General features: G+C 36.4%; 2 protein-coding genes across 3 annotated transcripts in view; both read left to right on the forward strand.

The window, feature by feature from the left end:
* The first annotated feature begins 397 nt into the window (after positions 1–397).
* On the forward strand, positions 398–8,900 carry LOC121425608 (zinc finger protein 8-like). 2 transcript variants are annotated; one of them, XM_041621726.1, is made up of 6 exons: positions 398–580; positions 1,635–2,129; positions 3,530–3,788; positions 4,476–4,684; positions 5,756–6,320; positions 7,614–8,900. In XM_041621726.1, the coding sequence occupies exons 2-6, from the start codon at positions 1,639–1,641 to the stop codon at positions 7,830–7,832; spliced, it is 1,743 nt and encodes a 580-aa protein (XP_041477660.1). In that variant the 5' UTR covers positions 398–580; positions 1,635–1,638; the 3' UTR covers positions 7,833–8,900. The 2 variants fall into 2 exon arrangements, with proteins under 2 accessions (XP_041477660.1, XP_041477661.1); XM_041621727.1 differs by having other exon boundaries at positions 1,638–2,129.
* A 3,750-nt stretch (positions 8,901–12,650) lies between these two features.
* Positions 12,651–19,530, forward strand: part of LOC121425203 — a 32,438-nt gene continuing 25,558 nt past the window's right edge. The window contains exon 1 of the mRNA XM_041621210.1: positions 12,651–12,795. The gene's annotated coding sequence lies outside the window, so the exon portion shown is untranslated. The remainder of the gene's footprint in view (positions 12,796–19,530) is intronic.

A 19,530-nucleotide genomic window follows, 5' to 3' on the forward strand; every position in this document is an offset into this window, starting at 1 on the left:
ATGGAATTTCGTCGTACCCATTTGCTGGAAAACAAAGCACGAAAAGTCACCTGGCAATTTTAGGAAAGACAGAAGAAAGAAAAAAAACTTCAAACATAATATTTTGCCATCTTTTTCTTTGATAATTATGGAGTGTCATTAAATGTGGTAATTTGCATGAACTTTAGAAAATGAAGCCATATAATGGCAAATTAGAAAAAAGTAAGTGGGTGCACGTATTGTTACATGCTTCGTTGAAGGGAAGGACACCATCTATGTAATGTCTTAGCTCACGTTATGCCGACTCTAAGCCAATCAACGTCGAGAACAGGCGCACGTGGACATTCTACCAACCCCAACTCTGATGATATACAGAAAGATTAGAAGAAGAAAGGATAAGAGAATGATAAAAGGAGAGTCGAAACAGAAAGAAAATGTGTGTTCATCAACATCAAGGCGATATAAGGACGCACTCTCTCCAAGCAATTTGTTCACTGAAGCAAGAAGAGCATTCGAAGAAAGGAGGGCTATCGAAAAAAAGAAGGCAAAGTTCTTCACTCGTTCTTTTTCACTTCATGATATAGGACCATATAACTCACGAGTAAGTTTCTAATTTCATAAAATCTACAATTTTCTTATCGTAATTGTAAATCAATTTTCAATGCGATGTTATGCTAAGTTGTTTCGTACTATCACAATAGTTTTGACACGGTATTTCTCATACTCAGTATAAATTATATTAAATATTTTCTCGGCAGTGATTTTATTTGCACGTACTTCATAAAAGAGTCTGTATTGTTAATGCGCTACATATTCTATTTTTTTAATCATTATTGATATCTTGTTATCTTTTTTCTTATAATTTCTATCAAAATTATTGCTATTCTTTATCATTTATTATCTTCATTTATAATATTCTTAGTATCATTACTATCATCAGTTTTATCATTATCTTTGAGATTGATTTTCTGATTGACAGGATATCTTGTTACATGAATGGCTTTGGGGACGCAAAGTTTCTCCCAAGTCCAATTTGACGGAGAAAATTGTATTGTCACTCTTATTTCATACTTCAGATATTTTCATTATCATTTTCATAGAAGTTTAGATCTTTTAAAATGTAAATCGCAAAGAAGTTATCCTAAATTATACGAAATAAAAGTTTAATCCCTCTTTTATTTCAGACATGTGGCAAGGGATCTTTTTATGAACCACACATTTTCATTTTTAAAATTGGTATGGCCCTGCTGGAAGAACACAGTGTCCCACAGTGTGTTCACACAGTCGACTCTTTGAAGATGTGATTCACAATGTTAAAACGCTCCAATTTAACAGTGTGAAGATGATTTCACATTGTGGACACCTCCACAGTGTGGTTTACCACAGAGTGTTCACTTAGTGATGTTTGATTTCACAGTGCAAATTACTCGTTCACAATGTGAAGATGTGATTCACAATGTTAAAACGCTCCAATTTAACAGTGTGAAGATGATTTCACACTGTGGGACACTGTGTTCTTTCCGGCAGGGGGGCGTGCAAATTCATCTGTTAAGTTAATATTGATATTTTATGGCGGTTTTATGAATATTGGCATAGCGGTTGTCTTTGTGAGTTGAAATTTACAAAAGGGTCCATATTTCTTTTCTGTGCAATAGCAGTATGACCGGAGAAGAGATTTCAGTGCTACGAAACATGCCCAGCAGTTATATTTCATCTCAGCCCTCTTCTCATAGCGATGGCAGCTCATCGTCAAGGTCACCCACCTCCCTGGGACAGCATCAACGGTCGATGGGGTCCCAGTCGCCGCCAACCTCACCGAGTTACCACGAGCTCATGACTGTACCCAACGCTTACGAACGCTCCGTGCCTTCATCGTTCAACTATCAGCAAACGGTGCCTGTGGGGTCGTGGGCGACATGCGCCTCGGCACCAGACCTTCGTCGCCCCATGGACAAATTGGACATGGGTCTATCTGGGACCGATTTGAGTACGTATGGGAGCAGCGAGGGCTTCAGCAACTTTCTTAACCTCTCTTCGGACTCTCTGGGGTCTTTGAAACTTGGAAGTAGCGGTGAACTTCTCCTGGATAGAGACTCCCTTAGAGGCAGCAGCATTATCGGGAGTCAAGGAACGCTCGATAGTGGGTTCGGGTAAGAATGGATTATATTTCCACCTATCAGTCAAAGTGTTAGAAAGTAAACAAATGTCTAATATTAATAAACAAGGGTGATCTTCAAACTGTATCCAGATGAGCATTGTATTTTAATTGTTTAAAATCTATTATTCAATTTCATACACGAATCATACACGATTTGTATCTCAGGTGAATCGGTTACTTTTTTTTATTGTCCCACGCAATACTGTTTAATTCCAAAAGCTCTTTCAAAAAGATAGATTAACTGTGCTTTTGCCACCAACACTTGAATGCCCCAGTGGGGTGCCGTCACTTTTATAGACTCGGAATCGGTTATAGGCGGGCTTCATGCTCTGTTTGAGCGCGTTTGTTTCTTATGTCGATCATGGTTGTTCAAAAAAATGTCCTGTCATTGAGAAAAAAGATGTGTAGTAGGAAAGCTGATTAATCTTCGAATCTGTCGGAATGGGCGTACTGTTGCCAGTTTAGGTTCGTGTCTGTAGAATATGCTTTTTCTCACACAACTTCCGGTTGTTCAAAATCACGTTGTTATTCGATGGTCCATATTCCCGTTAAATCTTATATTAACACTGGTGGTTTAACTATGGAAAGCCAACATTGACACACACCTTTAACAGGGCAAGTTCAGTTTCAAGACTGACTTGAGTGTCCTTCGACACTCAAGTCATTCATAAATGTCTTTCATTTCTTCACCATTTTAAGGATGAAGAAAGTGTGAAATTGAAGAGAAACGTGCGATTAAATATTTACTGTTGACCTTTTTTGGCTCCCTATAACTTTAGCACAGACTTGGCCCATGGTCCGAGTTCAACTAGATTTTAGAATAGGGCCAATGCGTCCAAACTATGGCAATTTTCTACGGTCAATGATGTGAGTTTAACAGTCAACATAGCCATTCCTCCTACTCTGAACGTTGATGCAAGTGTGTAAGTAGACTCAGTAGACCACCTATAGCTGACAAATTTAAGATGTCCCCACGGACATAAATTTTTCTTCTTGGATAACTTTAAACTCATTGGTCCAGGGATCGCCCATTTATGTTCCTCCATGCAGTGTAGCCAATTGTCCCGTGTAAGAAAGATTTGGTATAAATAAGAAATGCCAAATTTCTTTACCGGTTTACTACCAGCCAGTCAAATCGATTTATTTCAGTAGCTTTAATCTCTTATTGCAAATTTGTCATTGTAACAAGTTTTATGAAACGAGTCCCATGTAAAAAGTTCTTTACAGCATGCGAGTTTCTCTATATTATCGAGACATTTCCCCTGCGTCTGAATTAAACAAATAATATGAAGATAATTGATATTGTTGTAAATTGACCGACGTCTTGAGGTAAACCAAAATGTCAGAATGGTATCCAAATCAACTTAGGACTTTTTTTTTCTTCGACTTCAGATCAACATTTCTGAGTAGTTTAATCAACGACCAACATCAGTTGGGATCTCTAAAAGAGCTAAGCCACACGGAGGTCGCCGATACGCTGTTGTCTCTAAAGCATTCCCGAATGAAAATCAACCCGTACGGACCATCGGCTGCTTCGGCCCCAGCCAATCCCGGCGTTGAGCAGCCCTATCAAACTGCGGAATTGGCATCGAGCACAGGGTCGCTGCCCGCAAGTATGGGGACGTCAGAAAGCTACGGTTCTCTCCGGAATGTGAGTTTTTTGCTTGCTTTTTTCGTTCAACTCTTCTAATTATCTCATCTCTCCCAGCATTGTTTTAAAATGACGTTGCATATTGCATTTTCGGATTTATAGAATGAAAGGCCTCATGCAATGGATGTTTTTCACTCGAACAGATGATGCTAATTATACGATTTCCATACGAAAATGCTATTCGAGAGCTTCATGGGTTACAAGTTAGATGGGTAGATTCTGAAAAACAAATTCTCAGTTAGACTGTTCGATGTACACTGTGTAAACACGATTGCGCGCTTTTAGATTGGGACTGAGAGTTTGAGCATTTAAATTGTCCATATAATGTGGTCAGCCACCCCAAAACCAATAATAACTCACCCGAAATTATGAGGCGTTCACACTGCAATATCTGTGAAACCTCTAATCGGTTCGCAAAAAGGTCTTGTATCCCTGTGTTTCTTGCTTTCCATTCTTTTTTACAACTGACAGTATGACGAAGAAGAATGACGAATTCATATATATTTTATATATATTTGTTTTTAATTGTGGCTATTTGAAGAACAAATTGTTATTTTGGCTATTTACAGAGAACATTCCCTTACGACTAATTATTGGTTTTGATGTGGCTGGCATCATGCTTATTTCTGACATTATTGGTCAAAATATCTACACTGAACTCGATCATTGCCCTTATATCACTTGCAGCATCGCTACCTTCTTTCGGATTACGATACCGAACACGAAGACGACGGGCCTCTATCAAGACCCTTTTCGAGCACGTCTTCGTTGGACCCAACGTCATATAGCTACTGGATAAGGGAACCCCACGGGAGAGGTACGATCTCATCCTCTCGCCATCTCCTTTCTTCTAGTGGAAACTTGATCGCAAAGGCTCTGTCGACCTCGTCAATCGGGTAAGTTATTGGCATCCATGATAATATACATTTATCGCAACTGCAACGGATACGAGCTCGAAAACACAGCAAATGCATTGAATATGCCTGTCAGAGAACAATAAACAGCTGGGAGGTCTTTGTCGACAATTAATGAACCAGAACAGCATTCTCGTCGTTAGTTTCTGAGCTAATGAAAATTGGCAAATATATCGTATGTGCAGTGTCACAGATGAAACTACTGCTCCGGTTCACTAAATCTCGACAAAGACTGTATTGTCATGAAGGGCACTTGGCAATAAATTCGGATGTAGTACATGTATAATAGGAAAATTGTAGAATTGCAATAATAGAACATGATATAATGGTGAAATATCTTTTCAAAAGAGGCGACTTATAAACATTTCCACAGTTATACAATAATGCGTCCTTCATGAATCTAATGTATTAGAAACTTATATTGGTTAAATGTCTTTCACAGAGTGGATCAGATTGTTACAATCATGTGGAACCATGAAAAGTCATTATTTCATAGACGGAGGATGATTGAAATGTAAAAAAAATGATAACAAGATACCAATAACTTGTCTCACGTTTTCTAACACAATTGAATGTCTAGTATCATCACCAATTTAGTACATCAACATCGTCATCATCATGACCAGTTAATAAAAATTCCTTCTTCGGATGCTTTGTGCCAACAGAGTAATACTTTCAATGATGGTGATGATGATGTTAATAATAATAAAAAAGGCATTTATATGGCGCCATCTATCTAGAAATAACCTATTTTGAGGCGCATTATTATTACCCCAGCTTTAGCTCGAGCTGCCTTTCAGCGCAAGGAATTAATCCTGCCGGGTGCCCATCCACCTCACTTGGGTTGAGTGCAGCACAATGTGGATAAATTTCTTGCTGAAGGAAATTACGCCATGGCTGGGATTCGAACCCACGTCCTCTGTTTCAAAGTCACAAGACTAATCCACTGGGCCACAACGCTTTACACAGTGTTAACAATATTATTTTTATAATTACTACCGGTTGTCTCACTGTTCTCTTTGAACAAACTTTTATTTTGAAATTTGATTGTAGATTGGTGGATGGATATGAAACGAGTCGTTTACCAGAGACGGCGTATTGGGCCGTCAACCAATCCACACCTGGTGTGTTTGAATCTACTAGAGATCATTATATCGGTGCAGCGAACAACGCCGACTACCACGCCAACAGTCCCGGCAGCAGCGCTCAGCTCTACACCACTCCTGCTCGCGTTGCGACCATCAAATCAACTGAACAACTCGACGCCTACTCTCCGGCATCGCACAGTTCGCTGTCCTCGTCGACATCATCCGTCACGTCTGCAGTCACGAGCCAGGACGATGCACGGCTAGGGATCGCCACCAAGGCGACTTCGTCTTCGTTGACGAAAATTCAATCAAACGACTCGTTGATTCACCGCTGCCATTTTTGTGACAAGAAGTTCTCAAGACCCGGTGCCCTGAAGACGCACACGAAAATCCACTTCGGAGAGAAGCAGTACATGTGCCACGTGTGTAGCAAGGCTTTCTTCCAAGCCGCTAACCTCAAAGCTCATCTCAGGGTCCATAGCGGGGAGAAACCCTTCAGCTGCAACATATGCGGCAAAGGTTTTTCACAGGTAAGGAATATCTTGATTATATTGATAATGTTGAATTTCAATACACTCTGTACAATGCGGCATGTTCGGTAGCAGTATTGAGACGAGTTAAACTTCGGGGATCGAGTCAACTTTGGGTATACTGGAAATGACGGGAGGTAAAAAACAAAAAAGAGGGTAGGTTGCATTTACGTAATGAGCCAAATAAATGTAGGGACTAAACTCGACGCATGGGATTTTTTTTTACCTTTTAAAACACTTGTGATAAATATTGACTTAATATTCAGAGAACCATTTAATATTTCGTTCCCTTTCTTCACTGTTAGAAAATTTATCCTTAAAATAAAAGAAGTTCCTGCAGCAGAGTCTCGAGAACACCTGTAATCTTAGCGAATTGCGTAATCTTACAGGAAATTGGTATTTGGTGTATGGAAACTTACAAATTTCCTTGAATAAAACACCCTTTTCCCCCTTTTTAAACAGACCTGTTCTGTTGAATTGCAGGAAAATTCCTGTTTTATGAATTTACAGAATGATTCTGTTATTGCTTTCTGCAAAATCTTCTGTTTATTTTCTGTAAAATCACGTTTTTTTAACAGTGTTTCATTTTCCCCTTTTTCTTCGTCTTGATTTTTAAGAATATTTTTTATATATTTTGAAAATATTTATTAATCTATTTTTATCCATCTATTCATGTATTTCCCCCTTTCCTTCCCCTTTTTGGTCGGGGGCGGGGTCCATAACCCAAAGCCCCCTATTCGTACGCCAGTGGTAGGTTGAGAGGAGAGATGTATCTTAAGATATTTCAGGGCTAAAAAATATTGTAAAGAATAAAGATAAGTGGATAACCAGATCTCTAATCCTGAATAAAACAAAAATATGGGCTTATTATGATCGCTTCTCAAGTTGCCAGCTGAATCTTCAAGGGATTCGGTATTTTAGTTTATGTATCTGATTATTTGAATGTCATTACTAAATATTTTATCTTTGAAATCTCTCAAAGTTATGTTTATCTTCGTGCTGTACAGATTCATTTTACGTTACTCATTGATGAATTCAATGCATAAATGTATGCAGCACTGAATTTTCCAGTAGTTATTCAAGTTTTAATCAAACTATAATTTTAATCCATAATTCGCTGGGGTTTTTTAACAGCCACGATTCTTTATGATTATGTTAAAGATTTGCAATGCTTCAATGTAGAAAACATCTTTGTACCACACATGCCTGTACAGAAAAAAGATACATTGTCTTATCTTATCTTTTATTATTAACAAATTTCTATTTTGTTTTATTTTTACATAAAATTTGTAGAGCTCATCTGTAAAGACACACGCACGCACGCATTCCGGTGAACGTCCCTACACATGCAAGCAGTGTAACAGATCGTTCTCCGATAATTCCACACTCACCAAACACCAGCGGATCCACTCGGGCCAGAAGCCCTACACCTGCACCTACTGTCGGCAGTCGTTCTCCCAGTCTGGAAACCTCAGTCGACACATGAAGATCCACGACAAAGCAAAGAACTAGGTCCTCCTCCTTGACACATTGCTTTTCTGGGAAGTAATTGCTAGCCCTTGTTAGCCATGGCAACTTCATACACTCTAGAAACACTGAGTAAAATTTTTACCCAATATTTGGTAGAAAGGGAACATGCATGTTTGTCATCAATTAACATTATTTGAACCTCATATTGAGCTATTTCAACGCAACATTATTTACCCAAACAACAAGCATGTTCCCGGTTACCCAATAGGTAATCATTTTTATAGTGTACATAGGTTTGTCAGGGGACTGGGAAAGATTTTTTTTAAAGAGGGGTGCTGATTCGAGAGAAAAAAAAGTTTCACTCCAAAATGAAGGTGATTTTTTTTCTTTTAGCAAACCAATCTGATTCAAGGGCTGCTGACCCCGCTTCCCAGGGCCACGAGTTTCATATTTTCACGTGAGGAATAGTTTGTGTCCTCACTGCATTTTTTTTCTGCCGGTACAGTTTGTGAAGCCGAAAGGACGGTGGGAATGGCGATATAATAAGGTTTATTTACTCAGATCACGCCTCATGAATATTCATGGCCACGAAATGTTAAGATGTATCGTAATATCTGACCTATCGATCAGCTCGACTGGTTTGGTTCAATCAGGAAGTCAATATTGCAGTTGAGTTCATGGACGCGTGTTCCAGTCTCGCCTAGAACGATTTTCCAAAGATTTTTTTTTTCAATAAGAAACTGAGACAAGAATTCGAGGATCAAAATTTACGCTACTTATGAATACGTTTTTCGTTCACTATCAGTTCATATCGCACATTCTATATAGCTCCAGATTCCTTTATTATTTATTTCTCACAGATATGTATATAATTTGAAATACATGTATATTATGTCATATGTTGTTCGATCGAAAATGACTGCCCCTGTAGGTGTGTCGCGATTCTGGGATAATCCCAATATGAATGTAAATTGTTTACTCTTGAACGATTGAATTGTAAAAATATCACTAAAATTACACAGGATGTCTTATAAAATCACCTTCACACACCCAGCTCCGTGTCTCTTAAACGAAATGCGTTTAGTTCATGAATGTAATATTTTTCTTAAAGAAAAAAAAACATCACGAATAATGCACTCGATGTCTGATAACGTATACACCCCTATGCTGTATGTATTTTCATTTTTTTTATGAGTAAATGTTTCGTAAAAGGAAATGCCCATTTTGTGATTTTTGATTAGGTATGCCTATTTTTGTCGTACTTGTAGAACTTCCAGTTTGTATGATGTTTAATACTTGAATTAAAAATTCAGGGATACCTAAATTGTAAAAAAATGTGAATATATATTTATTGATTTCATCATACTCGATTGATCCCCCTCCCCCATTTGCCTAGGAAGACAGCAGAGGGAGATGTAATATTTTGACAAACATAAAATCTAACTGAACAATGATATGAAATACTTTGTTGGATTAGAACAAGGATATGTTGTGAATCACTTGCTTACTTAAATAGTAAGTACGACAATTAATCATATATCCATTGTCATGTTTTTTGTTTACTTTTTAAAAACTCAGTCCTTCGTTCAGCTCTTAAACACCGCCGCGAGTAATTTTCTGAAAAACATTGTTTATCTTACTATTTCCAATGCATATCTGCCCAAACACAAATTAGAATAATCATATTTGATGTATGGCCGTTAATTCATTCTAATGTAGAAAAATTGTTGTCAAGAAATGTTTGCCTAGAATCAAATTATGTAATTTTGCCAAAGGCCGTAATGATTTAAAATATGATGTTTGTTACATTGGATATCTACATTATGTATTCCCAGATGAATTCATTTTATATTGTACAATTATATTGGAATTCAATTTCAAAATAAAAAAAAAACAGTGGAAGGGGGAAATGTCCAATCCAGGACAAAATTTTAGGTAGTAGGCTATTACCGTATAGGTGAGGTTTAATTGCTTTCAATGCAACATGCAAATAACTAAAATCGTTTGTAAATTCAGAGAAAGTCAGATAATTACAATTTAATTTAAATCACCACTACTTTCCTTTGTTGTCTTATGGGAAAGGAGAAATAGTAAATCCGAAAGTATTTAGAACGTCCTTATTAATGCCCATTTTGAATGAATAAAGGCAACAAAATATCGTTCGAAAGTGTTAACAATTTTCCAGGCATTCTAAATATTTTCAGATAATATGTACAATATGCATGGATGTATTTATCTATCCTAAGAAGTGAATTAATTCCGACCGCAACAACATAAAACAAATAAAAAAAACAACATCAAAGCTTATCCTAAATTATATTGCTGGTACATAACACTAAGGAAATTACAAAGGATACACAGTGTAACGATTTCAAAATCGCTTTCGTGAAAAAAAAGTCGTTGAATGTCAGAGCTAATGTAGAAATAAAAAATACATTACTTTGGCTGATATTGTAATTTCTTAGGCCTATGCTTTAATGTGAATTAATGAGACGGTTATGGATTAAAAAAATCTTGCCTGTTTTGTTTGCTTTTTATATGTAGATATCGTATAATTGTGCAATCAAAATAAAATATTATATCGCCACTTTGCGATTGTTATATATAAATATATGTTTTTTTTATTTTTATATGGTCGTCCCTTATTACGTCGTGATTCTTGTAACTAACCCTAACCAACTAAAAGTCCAGGGGGATTGTAGGGAGGATGAAATGTAAGGAGGAAAAGAAAGTGAAGACGAAGGATAAGAAAAAAAAGTAAATTATGTTAATGATGAACTACAGAGAGAGAGAGAGAAGGGAGGGGGTAGGGTGAGGAAAAAAAATTATGGATTACGGATAAAAATAAGCCTAGAAATTGAAAAAAAAGGAAGGAAGCATGGTTGTCGATCGATGTTAATGCTGTTTGGGGGATGACTGGCACAAACATTGTTCCATGTCAGGGATTTTTTTTCCTTTCAGTTTAGGGGGGGGGGGGGATGGTGGGGTCAGTGGTTTAAGATTAAAATATTTCTAGGGAACCAGACATAGTAAAAAAGAGATTTTTATAAAAGCATCGAGTGAACGAGCGAGCAAAAATATTGACCTCTAAGACATTTGTAAGTTTGTGATAAAATTTGAAATAATTATATAGCATATTTCACCCTTTTTCCTTTTCTTTCTTTTATAATTTTTTCTTGGTCGTTCCCCCCTTTTTTTTTGGGGGGGATGGCCCCAAAGGAATACGCCTGGATCCAAGTGGGGGTAAACCCTAAGAACGAAATTTTAAGTATAATGTTAGCTTTTTAAAAAAAACAAGACTAGATGTTTCACCAGGACTAATATATATTACATATTGCGAACGCGAGCTTATATTTTTGAAAAAAATGACCTAAACATTGGTAATTTTTCCCTTTTTATGTTTTCCACTTATTTTACATCATGACCCTGAATTAAAAAAATGTGACAAAAATGAAGTGATATTTAAAATGGTAAAATAAACGGGACTCACCCCATCTGCTTGGTAGCGTGAAGGACAAATTTCAAAACAATGTATGTCATGCATAAAAACTTAAAGGACAAGTCCACCCCAACAAAAAGTAGATTGGAATAAAAACAGAAAAGTCCATCGACCATAACACTGAAAATTTCATCAAAATCGGATGTAAAATAAGAAAGTTATGACACTTTAAAATTTCGCCTAATTTCACAAAACAGTTATATTCACTTTCTTGTCGATATGCAAATGAGGAGACTGATGGCATCACTCACTCACTATTTCTTTTGTATTTTGTTATATGAAATACTCCCATTTCTCCTTGTTGTGGTGTGAAAAAAACGATTAATTCCTCCATAAGCATGTGCAATTAGCATTATGGTTCAATCAAATAGGTCCTTATTGTCAAATCTGTCCAAAAATGAAATATTGTTTAATTCAAACAATAAAAAGCAAAATAAATAGTGAGTGATGGACATCATCGACTGTCTCATTTGCATGTTACTGAGTTGTGCATATCATTGTTTTGTGAAAATAAGCGAAACTTATAACTTTTTTATTTCAAATCCGATTTTGATGAAATGTTCAGCATAATGATTGTTTGATTTTTGTCTATTTATTCAAATCAACATTTCTCTGGGGTGGACTTGACCTTTAAACATTTAAATATGAACGTGTTTTCCCGTTTCATCATTGATTTTTTCCTTCATCCATCCTTAAAAATAAAATTCGAAAGGAATGGTTTTATGCCATAACTATAAAAAAGTATGAGAAATACAATATGAATGGTCATCATTAATTCGTTGATATACGACCACCGTCACTACCATGATGATGACAATGACAATTATTATAATATTGATAATAATAATAATGACAATAGTATAATTATCTTATTATTACTATAAATCATTAATATAATTACAAATAAAATAATGATAATGATTATTTTATCATCATCATTATAATTTTTAGTATGACCATCCATGACCATACCTCAAATTATTTGGAGAATGATAACAAAGAGGGCACCCCCTGATATATTGGGGGAGATATCCACCCCCCCCCCCTTGGATCATCGTCCATGAAGGAAGGCTTGTGTTAATCGTCCTCCTCTCAACCATGTTAGCAGGTCCATTCACACGAACATGCGAACGATTTTTCCGAAATATTCATTCCTTCATCAAGCCATGCATGGACGTACCTTCTACTGCTCAAGCGCTGTCGCATTCCAGCCTTTGGTATGGAAATTTTGCGCCAACATATTCACAGGTGCAGGCGACCACCCTACCGCGGTATAACGTCATATCACGTGACGAGCTAGTGAACAGGCCTGCCAGTTGTTTTTTCTTTTCCACCCCCGCGGCCGGCCCGCGCGCGCCCGAGCGCGATCCCGAAGTAGGTGCGAAGAAGTTGAATGTCCGAAGAAGGAACTGAAACGGGACTAATAAGTGTATTCAGCAAATATTAGTAAATGACGATGGTCGATCGATCTCCATGATTCACTGATAACAAGCATCACAAATTCGAGTAAGTTGAATCAGTTTACACAAACTTTCAATTGACGGACATCACCTCTGATTTGTATTATACGGTCTTTGAGGCAGACCATCGCAATAGTGTGAGTGTCCCAGAGCTAGAGCTAGAGCTTGGCCGACGGACTGAATCCGAACCTAACATGCCTAATGGAAGGTTTGTTGATGGGTCTCTGGCCGGGTTCTCCGAATCTGGACATTTTGCCGTTTTTTCTTCCCTTGTCCAGCTTGGTTATTTGGTGATCATGTGCGGACAGAGGATGGAGTTGAGCCATGGAGAACGATTTTTGTACTGGATCGAAATTCTCAAGTTTGTTTTTGGAATATTAAATGCGAGAATGTTTTGGAATAACACGAGTACACGAACACGGCCCCGCGCGTCGGGTCTGGTCGGGCAAGTTTTGTAGCCGAGTTCGGTGGTCACGACGTGATGCGTCGATTGCATGGTGACACAATCAAGGACGCATGAAGAGATAAGACTGCACAAAGGTTCCTGGCATGAGTGAGTCATCACCCGTATAACACAATTCAGCAATGTAAATTCAGCAATGTAAAAACTTCGGGAAAAACTTTGATGTTAATTGGTAAGGACCTAACATTTTAATAATAATACTGTGTGCGTGTGTTTGAGTTTTGTCAGACGTGTATGATAATTTAACGTCACCATCCGAAAGATCTGAGGGTCCTGCTTAGCCTTAGGGCAATGCAATTTGTCTATAGGACACTTTTTTGAAATTGACAGCACGAGGAAAAATAAATGGTCCCGGGACCCTCGGCGCATACAACTGATGGCTCATCTCGTTAAATCGACTGTGTTATAAAAAAATTATGTTGATGCGTTGCTATCTATTGATAATTAAATTTATTTTGAATACGTTTTTCTGCCGAAAGCTTTACGACTTTTTTTCAAAATAAAAGTTGTAAGGCTTTCTCCGGTTTCTTGTTCGTCAACTTTTTTTTCTCGTTCAACCGGCCCGTTCTATCGTTACTGGGTAGCTTTCTCCTGAGATTAGGAAAATTGTCCGTCCTTCCAATCTTGGACTCGTCTTTTTATTTGGTTATTCAGTGCTAGCTCTTTGGTCTTCAATCATCCATTCCACATAACAAGGTGAGTTTTAAAAACATTTTTTTTGTTCATGAGTAATTTGTTTTCATTTGACATACCATTAGTCTTAAAATTAGTCTATGAAATATATAGATCTAGGTCAATGCGGACCTGTTTAGGCCAATTAGACTGAATCCTTATGAGTTGGAAGTGTAGTTGTAAATTACAAGAGATATACCTAGCTTTTTTCTGAAAAGTAAGATTATCAGAAATTGCTTATCATACCAGTGGCGAATCCAGCCTTCACCAATAGAAGGGGTGGGGGGGGGGGGTGGCGCAATTTTTTCAGTCATATTTTCTCCGATCAGCCGCGCGAAGATTATTTTTTATTTCTTTCTTTGAAGGGGTAGTCCTAATCACTTTATCTTTGTCTCACCTGCATAGCAGAGTGAGACTATAGGCGCCGCTTTTCCGACGGCGGCGGCGTCAGCATCATATCTTAACCTTAGGTTAAGTTTTTGAAATGACATAACTTAGAAAGTCTATAGACCTAGTTCATGAAACTTGGCCATAAGGTTAATCAAGTATTACTGAACATCCAGTAGAGTTTTATGTCACATGACCAAGGTCAAAGGTCATTTAGGGTCAATGAACTTAGACCATGTTGGGGAATCAACATCAAAATCATAACCTAAGGTTAAGTTTTTGAAATGTCATCATAACTTAGAAAATATATGAACCTAGTTCATTAAACTTTGACATAATTTTAATCAAGTATCACTAAACATCCTGCATGAGTTTCACGTCACATGACCAAGGTCAAAGGTCATTTAGGGTCAATGAAGTTTGGCTGAGTTGGGGGTATCTGTTGAATTACCATCATAACTTATAAATTTTTTTGGATCTGATTCATGAAACTTGGACATAATAGTAATCAAGTATCACTGAACATCCTGTGCAAGTTTCAGGTCACATGATCAAGGTCAAAGGTCATTTAGGGTCAATGAACTTTGGCCGAATTGGGGGTATTTGTTGAATTACCATCATAACTTTGAAAGTATGTTGGTCTAGTTCATAAAACTTGGAAATAAGAGTAATCAAGTATCACTAAACATCCTGTGCGCATTTTAGGTCACATGACCAAGGTCAAAGGTCAATGAACTTTGGCCATAATGGGGGTATCTGTTGAATTACCATCATAACTTTGCAAGTTTGTTGATCTGACTTTTGAAACTTGAACATAAGAGTAATCAAGTATCACTGAATATCCTGTGCAAGTTTCAGGTCACATGATCAAGGTCAAAGGTCATGTGAGGTCAATGAACTTTGGCCACATTGGGGGTATTTGTTGAATTACCGTCCTATTTCTGTAAGTGCATTGGTCTAGTTCATGAAACGTGGAAATAAGAGTAACCAAGTATCACTGAACATCTTGTGCGAGTTATAGTAGTTTTCAAAGTCAGCACTGCTGCTATGTTGAATCGCGTGATGCAGGTGAGACGGCCAGAGGCATTCCACTTGTTATTCTTATAAATCAACATAAATATATAATCTTTATTTATATAATGCGAGCGCGAAGCGCGAGCAATATGTTTTTGAGATTTATGTAATTTTTCCTAAAATTTGCACATTCTGGGCAATGTTATATGCAACTAAATAATTACTACGAACGAGAAGCGCGAGCAGATATTTTTGATAGACGTTTTAACTGATCGAAAAGTTAGGCCTACCTATTAAAGACTGCTTGAAGTTAGCTATGAAGACGTAACATATTTCAACGATCGAATAATGTGAGCGCAACGCGCAAGCTGAATTATATTTTTGACATTTTTACCCATAAAATGGAAATTCTAAGCACTTTTTGTTACTTAAAAATAATAGCTATATAACTTATACCTTGGTCACATCAAGGAGGTTTCAAATGAGATGGAGTAATTGCAAACAACATCTCTTTGAACAAGGTTAAAAGCCGCCAGCAGAAAGTATGTCAGGCATGCACTTTGCTCAACATCTCTTGCAATTGTGTAGACAAATGATTCCCGCATGATTCCGCAGCTATAGGTCATACATAAAGGGAAATATGCTTTTGTGATGATGATTACTTTTTCGCCGCATCTTGGTCTGGTTATATGTGTAGTACATAATTCGGAGGCATGCGAAAATAAACTCTGCAATATGTCCTGAAATATGACTCAAATTTTCTCGACTGGGCGTGTGCGGGCACTCATCTGGCATGTACAGTAATGAACAACAATATTCCACCGACCACATTTGACATTTTTATTCGCTGCAAACGATCGGAAAAGTGTTAAAATCTGGTTTCAGTAAATGTCAAATTCTTTCTTTTTTCACTAATTAAAGGTTAATTGATATAATCTGGGCAAATATCTTGTCGTAATAATGCTTGGTTGTTGATGTTTTGTCATGCATTCAAATTTCAGTTTGTTTATTAATATGAAAGATGGAAAATTGATACAAATGGATATTCGTAAAATTTCACCCCTTCGGATTTCTTCACTAAAACTGGCGGCTTCGAAGTCGGACATCAAAAGGTCCTTATTGCCGTTCTTTCTTTTGTTCTTTAGAAATGAACAGCTGCTTGAATAAATGTGTTGCCTGTTGGAACTCCAGTCGTAGAATCTTCTTGGTCACATTTGCTCTACGGCGACCTTACAGCGAGTCAAAAACAGCCGTTTTAACATTTTTTGTACCATCTGCATATAGGTGGTTTGAATTAATATTAATAAAACAGCCGTTTTCGACTCGCAGCACCACCGCCGTAGAGCAAATTTTACCAAGTTGTTATAATAAGCGCCCGAAATTTTATGTTTTTTTGTTTAAGTCTCGCGCAACTTTTGAGACCAAATTCGCGACATACGGGTATAGCATCGCGATGTCACGTGAATTTTTACGAGACAATGTTTTTTGTTTTCTTTACTTTGTGTACAAAGTCTAAGGAGATGAACTTCTTAAAAGGGCGATTATTTTTTTCGTTGTAATTGGTCTGCTTAATCAATTTTAGGGTTTAATTTAGTTGTTAAATTGTCTGTAATAATTTCTAATTAAAAAAAGAAAAACAAAAGATGAAAAAACAAAGAAATACATAAGAAATTATAAAAACATAAGGAAAAAATTGGCTTTCGCAATTTTTCTTTGTGGAAACCATTAAATTAGATTACAAAGATGACATCTGCAAAAAAAAAGTTTTAAGTGAAATTGAGTGTTGAAGATGGAAAAATGTTTTTTATGAATAAATTTGCATATTTTATTCATAATAAATAAAAGATAATTATTTTCAGATTTTTTTGTACTGGCTTGTATTTTATGTGGTATAAGAATGTGCGTGCCAAATTTCGGCACAATCGCGCGAACGGCGGCCGAGATCAGATTGGGGAGGGGCATCGTGGCCTCAGTCCTCAATTATACATCTCGAATATCCCAGTCCTTTTAGGAATAATAAAGAGCTGATATTTTTCGTTATTAGTACTTTGAGTTTTGACATAGGACCGTCACATCCTCAGAACATGTCATAAAAAATGAAAATGATGACTATCTTCCCATTCCTTTTGCTAAGCGCGAGATAAAACGAAAGGGACAATAAATTTAATTATTAAATTGATATCTTATTGATGCATAATGAGGACGCGGAATCTGATGATATTATGGCCTGAGCACTTTCAAGTACTTTTGTAATTATGAATAGGATGCATCAGTTAATTTTTGATAAAATGTCCTGTTTGGAAGTAATGTAGTAGTAGAATAATTATAGTCGTACTTTGCAAAATAAAAGTAAGAGATTTTTAGACGAGCTACCATTGACCTACTGCAGCTCTTAACCCTTCTGTGAAGCACTAATATTCGGGCATAGCTTGAATGGATACTCCAGGCTGAAGATATTTATATCTAACTTAACTGAATAGATTAAAATTCACAGAGCAAAATGCTGAAAATTTCATCAATATCGGATAACAAATAATTAAGTTTTTAAAATCTAAAATTTATCAATATTTTGTGAAAACAGTTATATGCACGCCGTCATGAATATTCATTAGATGGGCTGATGATGTCCTTTTTTCCTTTTTCTTATTTTATCACATAAAATCATAATTGCTTAATTTTTTTCATACATGTGTAAATGATGTGTCTCTATTATAATGAAATAGGTTGCAGTAATAAATAACTAATGCACTTAATAATATGTCAATGCCATTGTTTTTGACTTGATAGAAAATGATTGAACAAACCTAATTTCATATAAATACAAAAGAACAATTGGGGATATGACATCTAATTGCTCATTGAATATTCATGAAGACATGCCTAGAACTGTTTCATTTAGTATCCCTAAATTAGACCCCAAAGTAACCAATCTGGAATAAAATTATTGGAAATGGTTTTTCAACTGATTTGAGTAGGTATGGGTGTCAACATTTACCAAAAAAAAGTTAGGAGGAATGCGGGTTGGGGAAAGTGCTTTTTTTCAGGGTCAAAGGTCAATGACCTTTTCATATGTACTGTATAATGGTATCTCTGAGATGGAAAGGCGCAGGTTGGTGATAATGATGTCAAAATACACAAATTCTTACCAGAATATCAAATGAAATAAAATTAAGTACCTAGAATGCACATTCACCGATAAAATCCAAGGTCAAAGCCTTTCAAAGGTCAATGACCTTTTTTACATTATATACCATACTGTATAATGGTATCTATGAGATGATAAGGTACAGGCTGGAGATCATGGTGTTAAAATGTACAGATTCTTACAAGAAGATAAAATAGAATGAATTCAAGTACTTAGAATGGACATTCACAATAAAATTCAAGGTCAAGGCTTATCAAAGTTCAATGACCTTTTTACATTATATATACCATATTGTATAATGGTATCTCTGAGATGGAAAGGCGCAGGTTGGTGATAATGGTGTCAAATGCACTGATTCTTACCAGAAGATCAAATGAAGAAAAAAATAAGTATCTAGAATGTACATTCACCCATAAAATTTAAGGCCAAAGGTCAATTACCTTTTATACCATATTATATAATGGTATCTCTGAGATAAAACACCACAGGTTGGTACTCTTGGTGCCAAAATGCAAAGATTTAATACTGTACAAGTAGATTGAAAAACACCAAAATTAGTATAAAGAATAAAGTTTCAACCTTGAATTCCAAGATCAAATGAAATATTATATATATCTGTATGACATGAAAATAACAAACATTTATTCTAATTTTATTTGTGATAATGTAAATAAAGATGGCTAATTTGTAATGAAAACATGCAGGTTTCATAAATTCAGTCTGAAGTAATGAAGGTCATGGAGAATGTATTTAGGGGTCAGAGGTCAATGAACTCTTTCCAAAATATCAGTGGAAATTAAGTAAAAAAAAGTTGATAACCAAATAACGCTTCTTCATATACTGTGACGCATTGCCAAAAACAATGAACAAAAGTAAATAAAATCGAATATGTAATTTGAAATGATATTTATCTTAAGTAGCATCATTTAATGCATCATGATATCTAAATCAAGGTGGTCGTGTCTTTTTCTCTCCAGCGATAGTCCACTCACCTCAGTGCTATAATACATACTATAAACTATTAGCTTAATCTTCTGAAAATGGAAAGGATAGGTCTAACTCCCAGCTAGAATCATCTGAGAGCATTTCCAATCAGCAGA

This window comes from Lytechinus variegatus, chromosome 12, assembly GCF_018143015.1.
Source record: "Lytechinus variegatus isolate NC3 chromosome 12, Lvar_3.0, whole genome shotgun sequence".
NCBI classification, from domain to species: domain Eukaryota; kingdom Metazoa; phylum Echinodermata; class Echinoidea; order Temnopleuroida; family Toxopneustidae; genus Lytechinus; species Lytechinus variegatus.